At 46.5% G+C, this 21,843-nt stretch overlaps 1 protein-coding gene across 3 annotated transcripts; it reads right to left on the bottom strand.

Annotated features, from left to right (window-relative positions):
* Positions 1–29: 29 nt before the first annotated feature.
* Positions 30–21,743, bottom strand: LOC120678370 (alpha-L-fucosidase 2-like). 3 transcript variants are annotated; one of them, XM_039959517.1, is made up of 10 exons: positions 21,402–21,736; positions 13,889–14,034; positions 12,860–13,731; positions 12,117–12,249; positions 2,310–2,468; positions 1,685–1,909; positions 1,516–1,617; positions 1,303–1,438; positions 1,020–1,215; positions 30–941 (listed from the first exon to the last, which is right to left on the bottom strand). In XM_039959517.1, the coding sequence occupies exons 1-10, from the start codon at positions 21,658–21,660 to the stop codon at positions 632–634; spliced, it is 2,538 nt and encodes an 845-aa protein (XP_039815451.1). In that variant the 5' UTR covers positions 21,661–21,736; the 3' UTR covers positions 30–631. The 3 variants fall into 3 exon arrangements, with proteins under 3 accessions (XP_039815451.1, XP_039815452.1, XP_039815453.1); XM_039959518.1 differs by lacking the exon at positions 21,402–21,736 and adding an exon at positions 14,271–14,565; XM_039959519.1 differs by lacking the exons at positions 30–941; positions 1,020–1,215 and having other exon boundaries at positions 1,520–1,617; positions 21,402–21,743.
* Between the last annotated feature and the right edge of the window lie 100 nt (positions 21,744–21,843).

Here is a 21,843-nt window from a genome sequence, read left to right as displayed (position 1 = left end):
AGCTATCAGATCCTTTTACGATCCATGTGTTCTAGTGCATTCCATATGTTGATCAGATTTCGTATCAACAATATTGTATAACATATGCAAGTCTTCTACATATACATGTAATAAGCCACATCCATAACGGATGGTGAATAGTCTATTGCCCAAAGTCCAAACTTATGCCGAAGCATCGAACTAATAAATTGTTCAACATATAAACAGCTCAGGGTTCACCGATTCACCCAAAAAGGAGTCTGTTCAATCGGTTCGCACGGTTTAATTGCATAGCCTCATTTAGCTAAACTTGAACCGAAAGGCCGCCAGTTCACGGTTTTTCTGGTCCAACTAGTGAGCCAGTCGGTGTTTTATTTTATATGGTTATGGAAGATGCGAGGACGAGTTTGCTGTTCTCCAAGCTAAAGGGTGATCGGCTGGTCTGGACAAAAAGTGGTGTGTGGCGTTCTTCTATTTTCTACTATCCTAATTTGAGGTTATGTATCGAGGCCTGAAACACTGGGAGCTGGTGTGCTCTTGTGAAGTCTTGAACCTGAATTGAATAACTGCATACTGTCTTGATGTAATGCAACATGTTGCACCACTCTTCACATATTTTTTCATTTGATTCCTGTGAAAACAGACGAGGCAATTACTTGCCAAGGGGCCAAGCCTCCAAGCACTGCAATCCTCTGTTGAACTTGTAAATAGTGCTGCTGCAAACTGCGATGGCAGTAACCAGTTCACCATAGTGCAGCCTTGTGACTGAGTTCCCATGGTTTGACCATAACAATGCTTCCTGAAGCTCCCCTTCATCCCAGCATAGGTTGACAGTCACATCACCCCGAGCCCTGAGCCCCTTGACACAGCCTCTGGGCCACTTATCGCGTGGCAGGGCAGGGAGCAGGTACAGATCATTCTGTGTGCTCTGAAGCAGCATCTCAGCAATAGCAGCTGTGAATCTGCAATTAAGAAGATGTCCATGTAAGCTCTGAATATCTTGAGCTCAGAAGAAGAGGCTAGACCAAATGTTTTTGTACCCAAAATTTGCATCGATCTGGAATGGTGGGTGTGCAGTCCACAGATTGTTGTACAGTCCTCCTTCGAAGTCAACCTTTTCACCAGGAGGAACCACAGTGATCAATTTTAAGACCATTCTGTACGCGTTCTCACTGTTGAAAAGGCGTGCCCATAGGGCCATCTTCCATGTTGTCGACCATCCTGGACCATCTTCACCTAAAAAGGAAATGGGTGGTTTCTTTTTTTCTGGTGATCAAACTACTCGGTCATAAAATTAAAACAGCTTATTTATGTTTTTCAAACCTCTTTTATAAAGGCTGTTCGCTGCAGCTTCACAAACATCAGCGTTTTTCTCCAAGGTTATAGTATGTCCAGGGTAAAGTCCAAAGAGATGTGACAAGTGCCTATGATGGATTTCTGGGTCCTGGAAATCTAGTGCCTGCATAAACATATTTCGAAAATCATTTTATAATGCAGGAAAATTTGCAAATGAACCCTGTGATCTAAAAGACACACCCACTCCATGATAGTACGATCTCTTGCAATCTGTATGGGAGGGAGCCTTGGGAGTGCTTTCTTGATGTTCTTCACCAAATCAGTATCAGATTTCCCTAAGACCTACAATAGGTCAAATATAATCATTATTTTGGAATGGCATAAACGATTGTGTCACTTAAATAATTACCTCTGCAGATAGAAGGACAGCCGAGAAAACCTCCCTAATGATCATGATGTCCATTGTTGTTGAGTAGCTCACACTTGCTGGCTGACCATCTGGAGTTAGAAAAGCATGCTCTGGAGATGTTGAGGGATTTGTTTCAAGATAACCTCCGTGTCCATCAATCAACCAGTCAACCAGAAAGGTGGCGCAACCTTCCAGCAATGGATATGCCTTATTCTCCAAAAAGTCCTTAGATATGTCTCAGATTCTCAGTGTCTTCCAATATATTAAATATTTAATAGCTATGAACTATTACATAACATCTCTAAAAGGAACTCCAATTATCCTGGCATGTTTCGCTTATTTCAGTTTTGCGATCATCAGACTATTCATATCTGTTTTCCTTAAGTTCATTATGGGATACCCGTTGTTGATTATATGGTTTCAATTCTGGAGCCTTCCAGGATTTCTGGGTACTAGTATATCTAAGCAGAAGATAGCTGGGAAATGTTTTCATTCTTGTAGCCTTAAAAACGACTACATGATGGCATTTTCACTATATGAAATGTTGTGAAATCAGATCAGTCATATCTGGTGAAAGTACAGCATTAGACAAAAATATGATAGTAACACCAGGACTGGTTCTTACTTTGTCCAGTGAAAACTGGTAGTGCTCCCACAGATGTATGCAAAGCCATGCACCTCCCATTGGCCACACTGCATGCTTCGGATTCTTAAGGAAGGCTGAAGACTTCGCCCATATATCTGTGACATGATGCGTTACCCACCCACTTGACTGGTAATTGACCTATCACAGTCAGATAGTTTTCCCAATAAGTTGCAAACTAGACCAGGCTTAAGTATAATTTAAGGTTGCTGTTAAGACTATATATTCCTATGAGTCTCTCTATATTCCTAGAGACTCTTTATATTCCTAAATGGCTCTATATAATACATGGCCTTCTCTACTGATAATCATCTTCTCAATCCTCCAAGGTTAGTAACATGGAATCAGAGCAAGGATTAGGGTTAGGATTAGACTGATTAATCCACCCAAGATCCATTTTTTTTTCGACCTTGGATTTCTACCTCTGCAGCCGAACGTCTGCGGCTCGTGCCCATTTTCGGGCTGTGCGGGTGCGGCCCGTCACCGCCCCGTTTCTTCTTCCGGCGGCCGTCGCCGCCCAGGAGCTCCGCGCCGTCTGCGTGGATCTCCGCCATCGCGGCCTCTCTCCGCCGCCGTCTGCGCGGATCTCCGCCGTCGCGGATCCGCCGTCTTGGAGCCGCCTGCTCGTCGGCCGCCACGGCCCTCTGCTGCGTCCGTCCGCCCATCTCCGCCGCCCGTCGCGGCTTCCCAGCTCCGTTCCGTCGTCGCGGCTCTCTATTTGCCGCCCGGTGCGGCGGTCCGTCTGCTGCCCGTCCGCCCGCCCGCTCCGTGCGGCTGTCGTGCGGCCGCATCTTGCTGCTTCGCCCCCACCATCTGGCCTGCAGATCGAGGTCTGCCTGGCCTGAAAGAAAACAGAGGAAGACGTCCGCATCAACATTGTGTTGCTGGTTGCCTGAAGGAAACAGAGGAAGCACGTGTTGCTGTCCCCATCTGCCATCTACTGCTGCTGGTCTGCAATTTCTGTCAAGGCATCCCTACATCCTCATGGTGATATCTCCTCTGTTCCTGTTTTTTTTTCCTGCTGTTGGTCATATTCTGGTAGTCTCAACCATGGCACAGATTAATGCAATTGTCATCAATATCACTCTAGATGGGCAGAATTACCCAGAGTGGGCTTTTTTGTGTTGAGACTGCATTGAGGAGTCATGGTCTGTACTTCTATTTAACTGATGATCCTCCTACTGTAGTGGCTGATCCTAGCAATGCTAATGCAGTCCAAACTTGGGAAATCAATGATGGGAAAGTCATGGCTGCTATGGTTAATAGTGTTAAGCAATCTATGCTTATGAGCCTTAGGAAGTTTAGAACAGCCAAGGCTATTTGGTCTCATTTGAAGGAACGGTATGTTCAAGATAGTGGTGCCCTTTTGCATACCCTCATGCAGCAAACACATGCAATTGAGCATAATGACATGACCATCGATGAGTATTACTCTGCTTTTGATCGTCTTGTGGGCTCTTTGACTTCTATGATAGGTGATTGTACAGCAGATAACTGTCCAGCACATCAATTTATCAAGAAGTTTTTTGTGTATCGTTTTGTCATGGGAGTCAGGGAAGAGTTTGATTCCATTCGTAAACGGCTGCTTCATGATTCATCAGATTTGACCATGACTCGTGCTTTGTCCGATCTTCTTGCTGAGGAGACTCGTCTTCGGTCCATGTATGCACCTCCTATGTCTATGTCTCACACGGTATTGGCAGCTTCTCAGAGGTACAGTGCATCACCTAAAGGAACATCTTCATAACCATGTAAGCATTGTGGCAAGAAAAATCATAGTTCAGAGAACTGCTTCTCTCAGCATCCAGAGAAATTGGCTGATTTTCGTGCACGTCGGGCTGCTCGTGCCGTTAGAGGTCGTGGTACTGGTTCTACTCCTAGAGGCTCAGTGTCTATTGCTGCCACTTCACCTATCAGTGCTCCTCAGTCTTCTTGGGTTCTTGATTCAGGGGCTTCGTTTCATGTGACCTCTGACCAATCCCAGCTTGTTGCTAGCAAGCAAGCTCCTGATGGTGCTTCTATTCAGACAGCAGATGGTACATCTTGCTATATCACTCATCAGGGTTCTCTTTGTACTTCTAATTTTTCTATGCCTAATGTCTCTTTTGTACCTCAGCTGTCCATGAGTCTTCTTTCAGTTGGACAAATAACAGATCAAAATTGCTTTGTTGGATTTGACGACTCATCTTGTTTTGTTCAGGATCGTCGAACCGGGGCTGTGATTGGGACTGGCCATCGCCATAGACATTCCCCTTGCCTCTATGTTCTCGACACCCTGCATCTTCCACAGTCATCTGCTCACGTGTCATCCACTGCTTCGTCGTCCACCTCGTCCTTCGCCAAGTGGCATCATCGTCTTTGTCATCTTTGTGGATCTTGGTTGTCTACTTTAAAATAAAGGATGTTTAGGTCACACATCTGTCCAGTCCAGTTTTCATTGTAAGGGTTGCAAACTTGGAAAACAAATACAACTCCCATATTCATCTAGTGTTTCTCATTCTGCTAGACCTTTTGATCTTATTTATTCAGATGTATGGGGCTCTACACCCTTTGCTACAAAGGGTGGTCACAAATATTATGTCATTTTTATTGATGATCATTCCCGTTATACTGGATTTATTTTATGAAATATTATTCTCAACTGTGTTCCATTTACCAGTCTTTTGTTTGCATGGTTCACACACAGTTTTCTACTCCTATTAGAATTTTTCGTTCCGACTCTGGTGGTGAGTATCTGTCCTCTGGTGGTGAGTATCTGTCTGATGTTTTTCGCTAGTTTTTGTTCTCTGAGGGTACTCTTGCTCAGCTCTCTTATCCTGGCGCTCATGCTCAAAATGGTGTTGCTGAACGCAAACATCGCCATATTATAGAGACAGCTCGCACACTTTTGATTTCATCTTTTGTTCCTTCTCATTTTTGGGGTGAAGCTGTCTCTACTGCTGTATATCTCATAAATAGGCAACCCTCATCTAAGCTGTCTGAGAAATGTCCTGGTAAGGTACTTTTTGGCACTCCTCCTAACTATGACCATCTCCGAGTTTTTGGATGTACATGTTATGTTTTGCTTGCTCCTCGTGAACGTACCAAGTTGTCTGCACAATCTGTTAAATGTGTTTTCCTGGGTTATAGTCCTGAGCATAAGATTATCGCTGTTATGATCCTTCTTCTCGTCGCATCCGTATCTCTCGTGATGTGATCTTTGTTGAGGATCGTTCTTTCTTTTATAACCCCTCTACACAGTCCTCATCTTCACTCACAGAGTCCACATCTTTTATGTGTCTTCCTCCTATTTCCATCTCACCTCCTATACCACCACCTGCACATGCGCCGCCGACACCTCCTCCATCACCTTCATATGCGCCACCTACACCTCCACCACATGCACATTCACCGCCTCCACCACCACCCCCACCTCATCCTTGTTCAAAACCACCTATCACACGTGTTTTCAGTCGTCGTCCGAAAACTTCCACTAAACTTCCTTCTAGTTCTACCACCTCGGCCAGTCCTGATGCGCCTGTTGTAGATGATTCCAATAATATTGATGAGTCCCATATTGTTTCTGATGAGACACAGGCTGGTCCAAGATATAATCTACGAGATGGCAATACTCTTCATCCTGAAGACAAATATGGTTTTCCCTGTGTGAATGCTGTTGCTGGTGAACCAGTCACTCATCAGGAAGCTGCATGCATTCCAGAATGGCAGCTTGCTATGACAAAGGAACTTGCTGCCCTTGATCGTACGGGAACTTGGGATCTTGTTCCATTACCATCACATGTTGTGCCTATCACATCTAAGTGGGTATTCAAAATTAAGACTAAGTCATATGGTTCCATTGAGAGATATAAAGCTCGTCTTGTTGCAAGAGGTTTTCAGCAGACTCAGGGACGAGACTATGATGAGACATTTGCTCTAGTTGCTCATGTGACTACTGTACGGACTTTGATTGCGGTGGCTGCCACTTCTTCATGGACTATCTCGCAAATGGATGTTAAGAATGCTTTTCTTCATGGTGATTTGCATGAGGAAGTTTATATGCAACCACCCCCAGGTGTTGATGCTCTTCCAGGATATGTTTGTCGTCTTCGACGTGCTTTATATGGTCTTAAACAGGTTCCTCGTGCCTGGTTTGAGCATTTCGCCTCTGTAATACAGGCTGCTGGTTTTACACCTAGTGTAACACCCCGGTGTTAATTTTATGCTTAATTTGCTAATTATGATCCTAATTGGGTCATTAGTGTTAATTAAGCATGCGTAGTATACTTCGGTTTAGCTGAGTTCGATCCAGTTTTTCTCCCTCATCTGAGCCTCAAATCAAGTTTCGCCTAAAATCAAAGTTGTAGACCTTCTCTTCCTCTACAACTTCTATTTTGGCCAAATTCCAAGTTCCCATATGAAATTTTGAGTTATGGATGGTCAAAATCGGGTCAAAACTTTTCAAACGTGGGCACTATGCTACCCTGTTCTTTCCTGTGCCCGTACACGCGTGCCCATGCCGCGACCCCGTGTCGTCGCCGGCGACTCCACGCGTCGCCACGCCGGCGATCCTCGCCCTCCGCGCTGCGTGTCCTTATCCCGAGCACGAGCCTCATCCATTTAACCCTCCCCTTCTCCCTTCTCTAGCTCGGGTCGAGCTCGTCGAACAGAGCTCATCGCCGGCGTCGATTCCGGCCGCCCCTCGCCATCCCGCCCCGATTTCCATGCGCCCAAAGCCGCTCCGCCTCGCCCCGAACCTCCTCCGCCCCTCCACGAGCTCGGCCGAGACCCACCCCCGCCCGAATCGACTAGTGGCGCTGCGGCCGCCATTACCACTCCGCCCAAGGTTTGCCCCGCCATCGATCTCCTACCTGCGGCCTCCGTTTTCTTCGAGTGTCCACTCAAATCGACTGTATGTGATCCAGGGAAGCTCATGCTCCCCTTTGTTTCGTGCGTTCGGTGAGTTTCCACGCGTGTTCCCAGCCATGCCGCCGCGCTTGCCGCCGTCGCACACCACGGGCTGCCCTTGCGTGGCCCTGGGCCGAGCCTCCACGCACGTCGACACCGGCTGGCCACGCTGGTGCTCACCCCGCTCCACAGCGCCGCCGCTTGGTCCTGTGCTGGCCAGAGCCACAGTGCCGCCGCCGCACGCCATGGCTGCCGCCGCCCCTAGGCCGCTGTCGAGATCCCTCCTCCAGTCTCTCTCCGCCCCAACCGACCTTGCAGCAAGCTTCCCTTAGCCCTAGTGAAGCTCCACGGCCCGGCGCCGTTCGCCTAGCCTCGCCGGAGCTCGCCTGGCGCTGCCGCATTGCGCCGCCCGCCCCTGCTCGCCGCGGGCAAGCCGCGTCCAGCTGTCTCCAACCCCGATTTGACCCACCACGAGGTAGCTCTCTACCTCCTCAAGCTATTTCCCTACTTCCCCCTCGCCGCCGGCGAGCCTAGTGGCCAGAAACCAGCCGGCGCCGCCCTCCCTGTGCCCCTCCCCTGTTTTTGGCCGGCCAAGGGCCGAATTGCAAGGCCCCAAATAATTCCAGGGTCCCTGGTGCAAGTTTCCAGGGGCCTGTTTGCAAAGTTATTTTTCCTTTTCTTTTTCAAAAACAGTGAGCTTGTAAATTCAGTTACAAATTGTAGAAAAACCATAAAATAGCAAACGAAAATGTTTTGGAATCCTTGTAAGTAGATCTACGCAGTGGAATCATAATATGATGGGTGTTAGTTGAAAATGTTTACTATAAAAATAGATTATGCTTGTTAAGGTTTTAAATGCTAGTGTTGCTTGTCTTTTTCGTAACTGAAGTTCTAGTGCTCCAAATGATGTAAAAATTTGGTGGTAGGCTATTGTTGTGATGTGTGTGATGTGGTAAAAATTTCAAGTTCATTGAGTGCAGTATGACCGAGTTATTGACTTAACTCGTTGAATGCTGAGTAAATGGTTTATAAATAACAGAATTATATATATATATAATGAGTTTCCTCTGCCCTTGGATGGTATTCGTATGCCTTCTAAACATTTAGCATGGCCATGTGCTTACAGAAAATGTTGAGTTTTGTCTTTATCTTGCTCTCATATGTTTAAGTTCAATTAAAACTTGTTTTGTGGGTGCTAATTAAGTTATAAATCCTGAGCATGCAATATTTATATAATAGCCTCGTATTTGCATGTGTATTTCACTGTAAATTCCTAGGCTCATAATCTGTATGCATGTTTTTAGATCTTTCTTTTTCAACTTGTCTTGCTAGCTTTTGCATTGTTTAGTTCCGGCTATAGTTTTCTTTTTATGTTGTTAAGTAAATCCTTTTTCTGTGTGTGTACTTTTCATAAATGTATTTTGTTCAGTTGTAGATCTTTCCAACTCTATTATGATCAGTTTGTAGGTTGCTTTTGTTGGGCTTGCTGAAGTTGCTTGCTAGTGAAATAAATTGTTCTATTTGTTCTTTCTTGCTTTATATATTTGCTTAGCCTTTTCTAAACAAGCTGGTAATGCTTTTTAGTAGGAAACACTTCAGGCTAAAATAAATTGAATGAACTCTCGTATTGTAGCACCAACCCGTTTTTGCCTTTTAAGCTTGTTTGTCGTATTTACTCGATAAATGATTGCTCAGTCATGTTTTTCTTCTTAATCGTATTGCCTTGCATTACATCATGAACTCCCATGCATCAGGGTTGTTTTCCTGAAGTTCATGTACTTGCATTGTTGCCTATCATTTAGGTACGATAGACGTACAATGTGTGGACAGGAAGCACGTGCTGACGGAACCGAACTACAAGACGGTGTTGGGTGGACGCGTCCTGAAAAGTGAAGGACCCGCTGGAGCAACCGAAGACCCGGCTCAAAGTTGGAAGGGCCCAAGACCTTGTTAGTACTAACACTAGTTTAGTGTTACTCCCAGGCAAGCCCCGGAGCATAATCCTTAATTTTAGTATTCAATGCTATTATTTAAGTATTGTGCATTTACGTTGCTAAAAGTTGTATGAAACCCTAGTATGCATGTTTCTCCCTAGGTACCTATGAGTCTCTACTAGTATACAGGTGTCGTTAGAAATGCTTTGCTAAGTAGGAACTCGGTAGAAGTCGAGTGATTCCTGTCACTCGCGAGATATAGGTCTTGTTACTTATGGAAAAGTTGCTGGAGAATGAATCAGTGAGGAAAGAAAATGGAGACTAGGCGGAGATGAATTTGGTTATGGATATGGAATGAATAGAAAGTGAGCCTCCGCCTGTGTCGATTGAGGACCGTACCATTGTTGGAACTACTGATCGAGGATTGAATAGTACTAACCACATGTCGGAAGTAGGAGGTAGTCGAAACCGGTAAGCTAATTACCTAAATTGCGTCGGAATCTGATTCTCGACCTGCAGTGCTGGGCAAGGGTTGACGGATGGGATAGTCGTCCACGGGTTCACGCGGTGTTCACACGTGTGGGGCTCCTCATTCGGGTGCTGGCGGGCTTGATTCAGGCTTCGGGTTAATCGTGGGAACGGTTGCTCGGTGTGACTCGACGGGGTCGCACTTGGCGTGTGAGTTAGGTCCACCTTGCAAGGTTAAATCGGATCGATTCGCCATGACTCGCGGATATGAGAACCTTGATCTCTCTGTCACATCGTAGTAAAAGATGGAATTGGGAATGGAAAGTTGGGAATATGAGGTATGACTGTGGTACTCTGAAAAGATAATGTGATCAACCATGCGTGCTCTAGATGTTCAGCCAAGCCTAGTTGGTATTTGTGTAATAAACTTGAGCTAAAATACTGAAAGTAAGAATTCACTGTTAGTAGTTTTTCAGCAAAATAACTCCAGAGTCAAACAGCTTTGCATATCTAGGAGTCGGCAAGTATATACCACTAGTCGGGTAAGTCTTGCTGAGTATTAGTATACTCAGGGTTTGTTGTTATCCTATTTTCAGGTAACTGCTGCTGGTTGAAACTAACCAGGATTCACATCGGTGGGCTCGATGTGACGTCCTCACGACTACGTAGATAACATTGTTTTCAAACCGAGCTTTTATTTAATTTCCACTGCATTTTGAACTCTGATACATTACATAAACTAATTTTGTTAAGCTCTGTTTTGTAATTTAAAATTTAAGAAACTTCTGTCTGCTTGTAATCATTTGTGCTCGCCTTCGGGTGAGACTTCCAGTGTTTTCGATCCTTAACCCAACAGGCTGCCGGATTACACCGTTTTAAGTGTGCGGTGACTTGATTAACACTTAAGATGATAGTTAGCGCACTTAAGCTGGTTTAATTTAGGCGGTTCTGTCACACCTAGTGATCATGATCCTACCTTATTTATTCATCTCTCTCCACGTGGTCATACTTTGCTACTTCTGTACGTGGATGATATGTTGATTACGGGTGATGATGTGGAACATATTTCTGTTTTGAAGAAGCAACTTGGTGAGCAATTTCAGATGTCAGATTTGGGTCCTCTGAGTTATTTCTTAGGGATTCAGGTTCACCATTCTCCAAAGGGATACTTTCTCTCTCAGTCTAAATACATAGAGGATCTTATTGGTTGTTCAGGCATCAGCGATAATCGGACAGCTGCTACGCCTAGGATTTACACCTACAACTTCGTCCCACTGATGATACACCTCTTGAGAATCCATCTAGATATCGTTATATTGTGAGCAGTCTTGTTTATCTTACTGTCACCAGACCTGATATTGCTCATGCTGTCCATATTTTGAGTCCGTTTGTGAGTGCTCCTACATCTGTTCATTTTGGACATTTACTTCGTGTGCTGAGATACTTAAGGGGGACCTCATCTCAGTGTTTGTTCTATGCTTGTGATAGTCCGCTTCAACTTCATGCTTACTCGGACTCCACTTGGGCGAGTGACCCAACGGATTGTCGTTCCATCACAGGATACTGCATTCTTCTTGGTTCATCTCCTCTTGCATGGAAGTCTAAGAAGCAAGCAGTTGTATCTCGATCTAGTACAGAGGCAGAACTTCGAGCATTGGCTACTACTACTTCAGAAATTGTATGGCTTCGATGGTTGTTGGCTGATTTTGGTATTCCATGTGATGCCCCCACACCTCTTCTCTGTGATAATACAGGAGCCATACAAATTGCCAATGATCCAATGAAGCATGAACTTACAAAGCATATTGGAGTTGATGCCTTCTTTACTCGGTCTCATTGTCATCAGAAAACTATTGCTCTGCAGTATGTGCCCTCTGAGTTGCTGTTAGCAGATTTCTTTACTAAAGCACAAACTCGAGAGCAGCATCGGCTTCACCTACTCAAACTCAATGCTTCAGATCCTCCACTTCCACCTTGAGTTTGAAGGGGGGTGTTAAGACTCTATATATTCCTATGAGTCTCTCTGTATTCCTAGAGACTCTTTATATTCCTAAATGGCTCTATATAATACATGGCCTTCTCTACTGATAATCATCTTCTCAATCCTCCAAGGTTAGTAACAGTTGCTACATGATAGGCTTAGTTTCCTGGAATGGAATTTCATTTTAAAGGCTTACTAAAAGTTCATTGAAGATTAACATGTAGGTAATAGCCTCTACAATTAGTAAAATCACTCTTTGTGCTGCATCCAACTTCACTACTCATAGAAAACAGAGAAGTCTGTGACTTTTCACTAGCAAATTTAGTCAAAAATCACTAGAAAACTATAAAGGGAAATGGAAGTAATTTTTTTAACATAATAACCTTGTGGCTTCTGGATTTTCAGGTACCAATAACTGTTTATGAAGCCTACACTATAAGATGTTGTGATATATGAAATGATGTAATCATTGTAATGATTTTGCAACAATACTAAACCGATCAGAGGGCTAGAACTTACTTTTGCTGTCTTGCTACCATTAACTGCAAGAGATGCAAGGAAGTCAAATAATGGTTCCTGGCATTCACTAAGGTTGCAAGGCAGCGCTGGCCAGTAATTCATCTGAAGATTGATGTTAAGATGAGGAGCTGCACTGAAAAGCGAAGTTGTATGAATTTTGGATTGCATAAATAGATCAGGAATTCGTAGTGTCAATGGCATCTGGAGGCTCCTACAGTGAGCACTATTAGCATGCTGCTTATTTACATGGAATCTTCTCCTCATCAGTGCGCATTTATGGCAGGCGTATAAAATTAGTTTCTTATAGTGGACCACTTTAAATATTATAATAATGGTCTTGGTACCTAATCCAAATTCTTGTGATGGAAGTCACTACTGAGTGTAGTAGAACATTTATGAGAAGTTGATTGGAGTAAAAAATATAAAAAAATTCATATGTACTATGCATTCTTTATAGCCAAGTTGAATGGATTTGTTACCATGCATGTGATGAGTACAGAAATTCAAAAATTCAAATTTGACCATTCTAAGCTATGAAAAATGCAGAAGCAGCATTACTGGGTTTGACTTCTACTGTATTTTGTTGTTTAGAAAATAAAGATTTGGTATCATTAGATTCCTCAAATGATACAAAATCGAGGTAATAACAATTGGTGATGAAGGTCCATTGATCAAACCAGAACAAAAATAACAAGAAACAGATTAAACAATAACGAAAATAACAAGAAACAAAAGAATCTTACTCCCATGCAGGAGCAACTTCTTGGTTCCATATTCCCTGCAGATTAGAAACCTGAGTCCCTGGCCTGGAGCATGAAATTAAAAGGTATCGCCCATATTGGAACAACAGCTCAACAAGAGAAGGATCCTCATCAATGCTAAAACTCTTGACCCTGTCTGCCGATGTTCTGATTTCTCCACCAACTTCTTCATTAAGTCTGTCCTTTTCAGTTGACAAACTATGCGTGTCCTTCAATCCTCGTGAAAGCTGTATGGTAAGACGGTAAAAGAGGTGCTGATAATCATCCAAATGGGCAGCTTTGAGCTGGTCATATGTTAAATTCCTAGTGAGGTTCAATGTATTTAGTGCAATTGATGTGGGATCTAATTTAGAGTCTGCCGGATTCACAAATGGACCGTTAAAGGACGAAGAAGCTGCAACAACTAAGACAACCCAATCTGCGTTGTCAAGCCTCAATTGCTGATCATTCACAACTGTAGCTTTTCCAGTGTTCCCACCAATCTGCAATCCAACAACGGCTGCAAATTTAATTCCAGTTACATCATTAGAGTTACCTTTTCTCAGACTAGGCCTCTGACTTGGGCAGATACCTTCCATGACCAACTCATTAGCATTGGTGACAGTCACATTATTTTTTAACCGGCTGCTCAAAGACATTGTGCAGGAGACCTGTCCCGGTATGTTTGCAGAGATCATGGTGACAATGACTTGATGCGGATTTGAGCAGAAGTGCTCCCTCATGTACCGCACCTCTCCGATGTTGTAGGTGACAAGCACAGTAGCAGTATGTAAATCTAACTCCCTTTTGTAGGAATCATAAGCCTGATGGGTAGCACCAAACTCCAGATTTATGTCACCGAGAGGTTGGTAGACCTTGTGATATATATAGAAAGAGAATTCAATAATCAAAAAGAGATGTAAATTTGGAAATTAATAATACCACAATTGATGACATCTATGTTTTTAGATAGACATTATGTGTTGATACTGCTCCAAGCGAAACAAGAACGAAGCCATATTGTAGGCTTACTTCTGATTGGCCACCGAAGAGGCGCCTGGCGGCCTCAGTGGCATCAGCGAATCGTCCTTGGTTGACAAGTTCCCTCACCACCGCGAGAGCAGCCGGCGCCTCCGGGTCAGTATAGTTCCCTGGTGCACCGGTCCATAGGGTGTCATCTGCAACAACAGTCGGTCACAGCACACCGTTATTCACTTCTTGCAGTTCGACACGAAATCTTAGAAACACAAACATTTTTTTTTGATGGAACAGGAGTAAATCCCGTATGATTATATATTAAGTAAAAGGAAACAAAGTTCCAACGCTCAAACATTTTGTAGAGAAAAGAAAACACACTCAAACGCCACACCATCTTGATTCGCGAAGACACACTGAAACCGTGGGATGGGATTACCGGACATCCGCCGACCGCCGCCTCAAAAGTCCAGCTAGCTAGAGCGTAGCGCTGGTCATGCATTTCGTCAGGCACCGTCCGGGCGCGGATACGGTCGCCTGGGCTATGCATAATCTTGCGGTGGCAGGGATGCAATCGGGACAGGGCACATGGCTCCCCTCCGATAGAACCCGTCGTTTTGCATTTGCCAGGGATGACCAGACGGATCAAGGGGCCCAGACTTGAGAAATGACCCAAGAGCTGTGCTCAACTCTCCCTCATCTCTTAGCCCGATCCTCGAGTCCCGCGTCTCCCCTATCGCGCGAGCCGCGAGCCGCGAGCCGCGCCCGTGTTGGTACACCCGATTACCCTAGTTGGCGAGCATTCGCTGGTTGACAACGAACATGCATCGGGGGTTGGCAGCAGCGAACGCGCGTAGCCAATAGCTGGCAGCGAATCGCTACTGTCGTGTTCAGCTGCAAAAAAGGTTAAGGCTATCCGCTTGTGTGCATGCAAAAAGGGCTAAACTATTCTAAAAAAAAGCTAAACCTATCCGTACTCGATCTACTCTAAATTCATTCTCTAAAAATATATTTTATCTTAATTATTAAAAAAATTATCTTAATTTCTCTACATCCATTCATCCTCCAAATTCTATCCTATATCAACTACCATGCGACCCATCCGTCTGATTTGTTTACCCCTCGATATAGTTTTCCATCTGGCCCGAGGCCCGTGGGCCGGCCCAAAGCACGAGAATTGGGCCCGGTACGTGGCCCGGCCCGGCACGAAGTTAAGCGGGCCCATGCCGGCCCGGCACGAACGTCGTGCCGTGCTTGGGCCGCGCCTCAGGCATGTGGGCCGGGCCGGCACTTTTAGCGGCCGGCCCGCGAGCACGAAGCCCACGTAGCCCGCCAGCCCAAGCCGGCCGGCCATATATAAGGGGGAGGGGGCGGGCGCGGGGTGCGGTAACCATAGCCCCATCCATTCCCCGCCCGGCCGCCCGTATGGCCGCCTCCTCGTCTCCTCCCGACTCCCATCCTCCGCCTCCCCCGCTCCTCGCCAGATCCGCTCCACCCCGACCTCCACCCCACCTCGCCGGCATAGATCCGCCACTACCCTCACTTTCTCCGCCTCTCGTCGGCTAGATCCGCCGCTCTCCGATCTCCTCCGCCTCTCCTCGGCCAGATCCGCCGCTCCAGTGAACCTCCTCCGACTCTGCTCAGCCAGATCCGCCGCTCCCCTCAGGCCCTCACCTCCTCCCCCTCTCCTCGGCCAGATCTGGCGACCTGTCATGACAGGTGACGAGGATTTTTGAGGAAGAAGGAGGGAAAAGGTGAGGGCGACGACGTGAGGCAGAGGTGCTGGACTGTTGCTAGGTTTGGTTGCCTCCCGCCCAACCTGGCTCCCTCCATAGTCCCTTCTTTTGCTTGTTCTGTTTCTCTTTTAGTTGTTGCATTCTCGCCTTTCTTCTCCTTCTTCCTCACGAATCCTCCTCTCCCCTCTTTGCGAGTCTGTGTGGCCTGCAACTCCGGTGAGGGCGTCGACGGCAACTTCGGTCTTCGGTGCTCCATCCAAAGGTAAGTCAGAACTCGCCTTTCTTCTCCTTCTTTCTCATGAATCCCCCTCACAGATGTTCCTTCTTGTGCAGGCCGTGAGGGACCGAAGACCGGCGATGGCCGCCGCCGACTCCTATAACAATGAGTTGCAGTCGATGGGCTTTTCGCGGAGATGATGAGGATGACCTGGCTGCAGATGCCGCTGAGCTGTTTGGCAGCAATGCTGCCATCGACCTAGATCCAGAAGGTCTTCCTTAGGGGACTCCTGGATCTGGATCTGGCACTGCGAGCGCGAGCACCGCTGCTGCCACTGCTTCTGGCGCGACCAGGAAGAGGAGGGCGTCCACCTCCAAGGTCTGGAAAGACTTTGATGACATCTATGAGGTAATTGATGGTAAGGAACGTCGAACTGGTGCTCGATGCAAGCATTGCAAGAAAAACCTCACTGGTAGATCAACCCATGGTACTGGTCACTTGAAGCAGCACATTCCTATATGCCCTGTTTTGAAAGGTCGTAATGACATGGCTCAATCTCAACTTAAGTTTAATTCTGATGGCTCTGTGCACCTTTGGGAGTACAAACCAGAAGTAGCTCGTACTCAGTTGTGTAGGTTAATTGCTCGTCTTGACCTACCTATTTGCATTGGTGAGTGATGCTTTTGAAGAGTACATTACTACCGCTCATAATCCTAGATTTGCTAAGGTGTCTAGGCAAACAACCACTAGAGATTTTGCTAAGTACTTTACTGAATGTCGTGCTGAGCTTGTTGAGTGTTTGAAGTCTATATCCTCTGTTGCTCTTATTTCTGATATCTGGTCTGGCAATGCTAAGGAGGATTACCTTAGTGTGGTTGCTCATTTTGTGAATGCTGATTGGTAACTAGAGAAAAGGATCTTAGGTCTCAGGTTGATTGATATGTCTCACAATGCTGAGAATATTGCTAAGCGTATTGCTTCTGTTATTGCGGATTATGGGTTAACTGATAAAATCTTTGCTGTTACACTGGACAATGTTGCTGCTAACACTAGGGCTATTAATCAACTTAATCATGTTTTGTCTGGTTATGTTGGTAGTTTGTTCCTGCATCAAAGATGTGCTTGTCATATCATCAATCTTATTGTTAAGGCTGGCCTTGAAGTGTTTAAGCCAATGCTTGGTGCATTTAGATCTGCTATATCATTTCTAAACTTATCTAACCAGCGCATTGCTGCATACAAGTCATATTGCATTGCTGTTGGTGAAAGACCTCGCAAGTTTGGCTTGGATATGGATGTGAGATGGAATTCTACTTATCTTATGTTAAAACATCTCCTGCCCCATAAGGCCACATTCTCTGTTTTCATCACTACTCAGCATCCTTTAGTTGATGGTCAGCCACTCCTGACAGACTAGCACTGGTATGTTGCTGAATTTTTTTTTTTGAATTCCTTGAACAGTTCTATGATTCCACTGTTGTTCTGTCTGGTGTTTATTACCCCACATCTCCATTAATATTGCATCATGTTCTTGAGATTGCTAGCCATCTAAATAATTATGAAAATGATAGAGAATTAAGATCAGTTGTGGTTCCTATGAAAGATAAGTTCTTGCAATACTGGTGTGACATACCCATGCTCTACTCCTTTGCATTTATACTGGACCCTAGGGCTAAGCTGAAAGGTTTCACCAATGTTCTTATACTTCTATCTCATCTTAATGATAATGATTACTCATGCTACTTGACTGAGGTAAGGGCTGAGTTGTCTGTTATTTTTGCTAAGTATGTGAGAAGTTTGGTGGTGTAAGGTTGCAAAGGGCTGCCCAACCAGACCCTACAGGTAAGAAAAAAACTGCTTGGGGAAGAATCTTTGGTGGTGAGTCTTCTTCTTCTGGTTTCTAGTTTGTCTGGTACTACTCTTGATTCTGGTACTAGTCTTGGTTCTGGTTCTACTTCCTCCTTGCATAGAAGAACCTCTGCTAGTGCTCTGTTGCAAGCTGCAACTTCTGGTGCTTCTCTAGCATCTGGTTCTGAATTGTCTGCCTACCTAGACAGTGATACTGTTAACCAGTTTGATGATGATTTCAATATCTTGCACTGGTGGCATGAGCATAAGCTATCATATCCTATTCTTTCAATTCTAGCTAGAGATGTAATGACTGTACCTGTTTCTACAATATCATCAGAATATGCATTTAGTATGACTGGCAGGATTATCGAGGAGCGACAACGGCGTCTGGGCTCTGAGGTCGTGGAGATGTTGGCTCTGATCAAGGACTGGGAGCAAGACGATGCAAGACTTCAGCATCTCATAGAGGATGAAGAACTTGAAGAATCATTTGAAAACTTATATCTAGATGCTGAATCTGTATAACTGTATAGTGTGTAATGTGGACTGTGGACATGTGGTCCAAGACTTGAACTTGTGATGACCATTTGAACATTTAGAGCTGGCTGTACTCTTTTACTTTGTAGGGTTTTGTCCTCACGAGGTGTGGGGTTTTACCTACAAAGGTTTTTAACGAGGCAGCACCCAAAACAGCTCAATTAAATAAATTTCTTATTATGAATGTGCTTCTGTTCTGTGATATGTATCTGTGATTCAGTGTGTATTTGTGATTTTGTCAATATGTGATTGCATTTGTGAATTTGAATGTTAGATTTGAAATCCTGATTTCATTCTGAGTTGATAGAGTGGAGGCCTGGTGGAGATGCCTAGGCGGGCTCGGGCTGGCATGGCCCACGAAGCCCGGCTGGGATATTGGGCTGGCCCGGCACGCCAAACAGGCCATCGTGCTATGCTCGTGCACAGTGCTCGGCACGTGGGCCGGCCCGGCCGGGCACGATTAGTTATCCGGGCTAATCGTGCCGGGCCTAATCGTGTCAAGCCGGATCGGGCCTGTGCCGGGTCGGGCCGGGCTGGGCCCGTTGGACATATACCCCTCGGCGTCCTCTCTCCTCTCTCTCCCATTCTCCCCCGCGCCCTCCCTCTCTCCCCTCTCTGTTTCTCTCTCGCCGGCGCCCCGCCTCCCTCTCCTCCAGCCTCGATCCGTGCCTCCCTCTCCGGCGAAGCAGCCCCTCCGCGGAGGCTCGGAGGCTTGGCCTCCCTGCCGAGCCGGCCACCACCGCGGCTCTAACAGCGTGCTCCGCCTCCTTGGAGAGCCGGCCCCTGCCATGACAACGAGCTGCTGCGCTTCCACTGTTTCGGGGGTTCCGGCGGACGGTGCATCTGGGGGCCATCCCGGTGCAGGTGGACGGAGCCGACGGCACTCGACCACCCGCGTCCTCCATGCGGAGGACCAGATGCCGGAGCTTCCCTGCTCCTCCCTCCCCGCCGGCCCTTCTCCCTCCTCCCTCCCTCACTGGCGCGCGGCCGTGCAGCGGCCGCGGCGGGGTGGAGGAACAGCGGTGCGCGTGGTCGGGGCGAGGTGGAGGGCAGCGGCACGTGGCGGCCGTGCCGTGGCCGCGGCGGGGCAGAGGAGCAGCGGCGCTTGCGGCTGTGGCAGGGCGGGGCGGAGGGGCCGAGGCGCGTGGCGGCCGTGTTGGGGCAGCAGCGAGGTGGTGGGTAGCAGCACGCGCGGCCGCGGGCTCTCTCTCTCTCTCTCGGATTTGCGCGCCGCCGACCTGTTCCAAGCACCGCCGGCCGAGCCCTCTCTCGAGGTCCAAGGTGCCCATGGTGGCGCGGTGGGGGACGACCCCGCGGCGGCGGAGGCAGCGAGCTCCGCCGAGCTCCTCGAGTCTGCGCGCGGCGGGGCCTCCTCCCTCCCTGCCCAGCCCCTGTGCGCCGGCCGAGGCTCCCTCCGCTCACGCGCGGGGCGGTCGCGGCGGCGGAGGTCGAGCTCGCGCGCGTTGGCCACCGCTCCCTCCGGCCGCTCGCGCGTCGGTGTCCTCATGCGCATGTGCTCCCTACGCCGGTGTCCTCATGCTGGTCGGTGCGCGTCGTCGTGTGCGCCCTGGCCCCCTCTGCTCACGCTCGCCGCCACCGGCAGTGCTCTCTCTCTCTCTCTCTCTCCCCCCTCCCTCCCTCTTTCTCCACGCCTCCCTCGCGGCAGGGCAGCGGGCGAGCAGGGGCGGCCTGCGGTGGCGGCGCGGCGGGGCAGAACGGCAGAGTGCTGCCCGGCGTGGGAGGTGGCGGGGGAGCAACGGCCGAAAGGCAGGGCCCGTGCCATGTCGTCACGTAGCGGACACCCGCTACCGCCCTAGATTTGGCGTGCCTTCGCCCCGTCCACAAGTCCGCAAGGATACCGGGCCGTTTAGAGTACCTGCTGCAGACCAAAAAAAATGTGAACACGTACTGCAGGAGCGGTGGTGGACGGGATAGGGTTCCCAGTGTGGCCTGTCTAAATACTGAAGTGGAGGAGAGAGGAGAGGAGTAGTTTGGAGCCGGTTTCGACACAAGAATCAAGAAATGTTGTAAGAGAAACAAGTGGGGTCTTATATTAATAGTGAAGGGCTAACTACTATATAAATATATAAGTGAACTGAGAGGCAAGCTACAAGAATTCTTACGGCCATCAGCTCGCTGAATTATTAACTTGCTCTTATTGAATCGCATTAATATTTTGGCGCCCTTTTATGGGACAGCGGATGTCAGGGGAATGGAATGGGGGAGGGGGTGTATATTTTCATATAAATATAGAAGTAGAAGCAAATGCTAAAATATATTTTCTGATATGGTTATGAAAACATTGGTCATAAAAAAACTATATCGCTACATTCAAAAATTTCGTATTGCACAATAGAAACTTTATACAAAAATATGAAATACTTAATAATACAATCTTACCTAGTGCATATCAAAACATTTCTACTTCAATGTTGAATAACTTGGAAGTTCATATGGAAACATTTAAAACAAAAATTTGAAAACTTTTAAATGGCACATACAAATCTTGCTATATCAAAACTTTCATATCAAATATCAGAACCTTTCTACTTGAATGTTGGAAACCTCCTAATTATGTATATAAAACTTTAGTTCCTGCATTCAAATTATATATATAATTTTTTCTAACAGAAGTGACAATAACTTTTGTCCCAACACTTGGAAACTTTAATTTGAGCTAGAAATCTAAAACTTTTGACGCTAAGCCATTGTGAAAATTTTGCACCCAAATGTAGAAACTTTGAAAGAAAAACTTTTACTAGCACAGTTTGAACCGTGAACTCCTAGATTATAAATTTGAACTAGAATTTTTTTTCAAAAATACTCTAGATCAAATTGCACTCCATGAATTTAAAAACTTTGAACTATAACATTATAAATTGTGTACTTCCAGCTACAGGAACTTGAATATACTGAAATCTTTATACTTGTAGTTTAAAAACTTCATATTTCATTTTCTTTTATGCCATATATTTTAAATTTTGCACTTTAGTTTAAAATATTTTAAATGGTGCACACTTTCTACATCCAAAACTATTAGATCACATATAACAATCTACCTACCTGAATATAGTGTCCTGATGTGCAATATAGTGCATCTCTTTGATTAAAACAAAGGTACTACTAATATCAACTGTGAAATAAAAAACAATAATTCAATTATGCACTTAGCTAACATAAGTTTAAGAAAAGGTGTTACGGAAAGCAAGGAAAGTAGATAGCTAATTACGGTTGAGCTGGAGCTTCTCGGTGGCGACGCCGCCCCAGACCATGCCGCCGAGGCTGCCGTTGCCGATGGGTGCCGCGTCCGTGAAGTACTCTGCCGGCGACGCGAACACCACCTTGAGCGGTCGCTCCTCCTCCTCCATCTCTGTCGCTGCTGCCGACGGTGATTTCTGCTGCTCTGCTGCCGCTGCCGCCACGGCCTCAGCCTGTGTCGGAAGTCGCACCCAGACCCACTCGCCACCGTCGTTGCCGCTGCATTCCATCGGGGAGATGGAAGCAAGGAAAATATTTGGACCGAGCGGAGGATAAGGAGGAATCCGCGGAGGGTGCTTGTGCTGTACTTTCGGTTTCCTCGTGGCTTGTCGCCAAGCCAAAAGACAAACACATGCCGGCGCCGGCAGGGCCCCGTTGGTCTTTCCTATGTTTTGTTTACGAGTCCTTTACGT

This window comes from Panicum virgatum, chromosome 6N (genome assembly GCF_016808335.1).
Source record: "Panicum virgatum strain AP13 chromosome 6N, P.virgatum_v5, whole genome shotgun sequence".
Classification (NCBI taxonomy): domain Eukaryota; kingdom Viridiplantae; phylum Streptophyta; class Magnoliopsida; order Poales; family Poaceae; genus Panicum; species Panicum virgatum.
This window is presented reverse-complemented; position numbering and strand designations above follow the sequence as displayed.

Coding starts and splice junctions, on each gene's coding strand:
- LOC120678370 (XM_039959517.1), bottom strand. CDS start 21,660: ATGGAATGCAGCGGCAACGACGGTGGCGAGTGGGTCTGGGTGCGACTT. Junction 12,250..12,859: donor GAAGTTGCTCCTGCATGGGA/GTAAGATTCTTT, acceptor TTCGCTTTTCAG/TGCAGCTCCTCATCTTAACA. Junction 1,216..1,302: donor GAACAGCCTTTATAAAAGAG/GTTTGAAAAACA, acceptor TTTCCTTTTTAG/GTGAAGATGGTCCAGGATGG.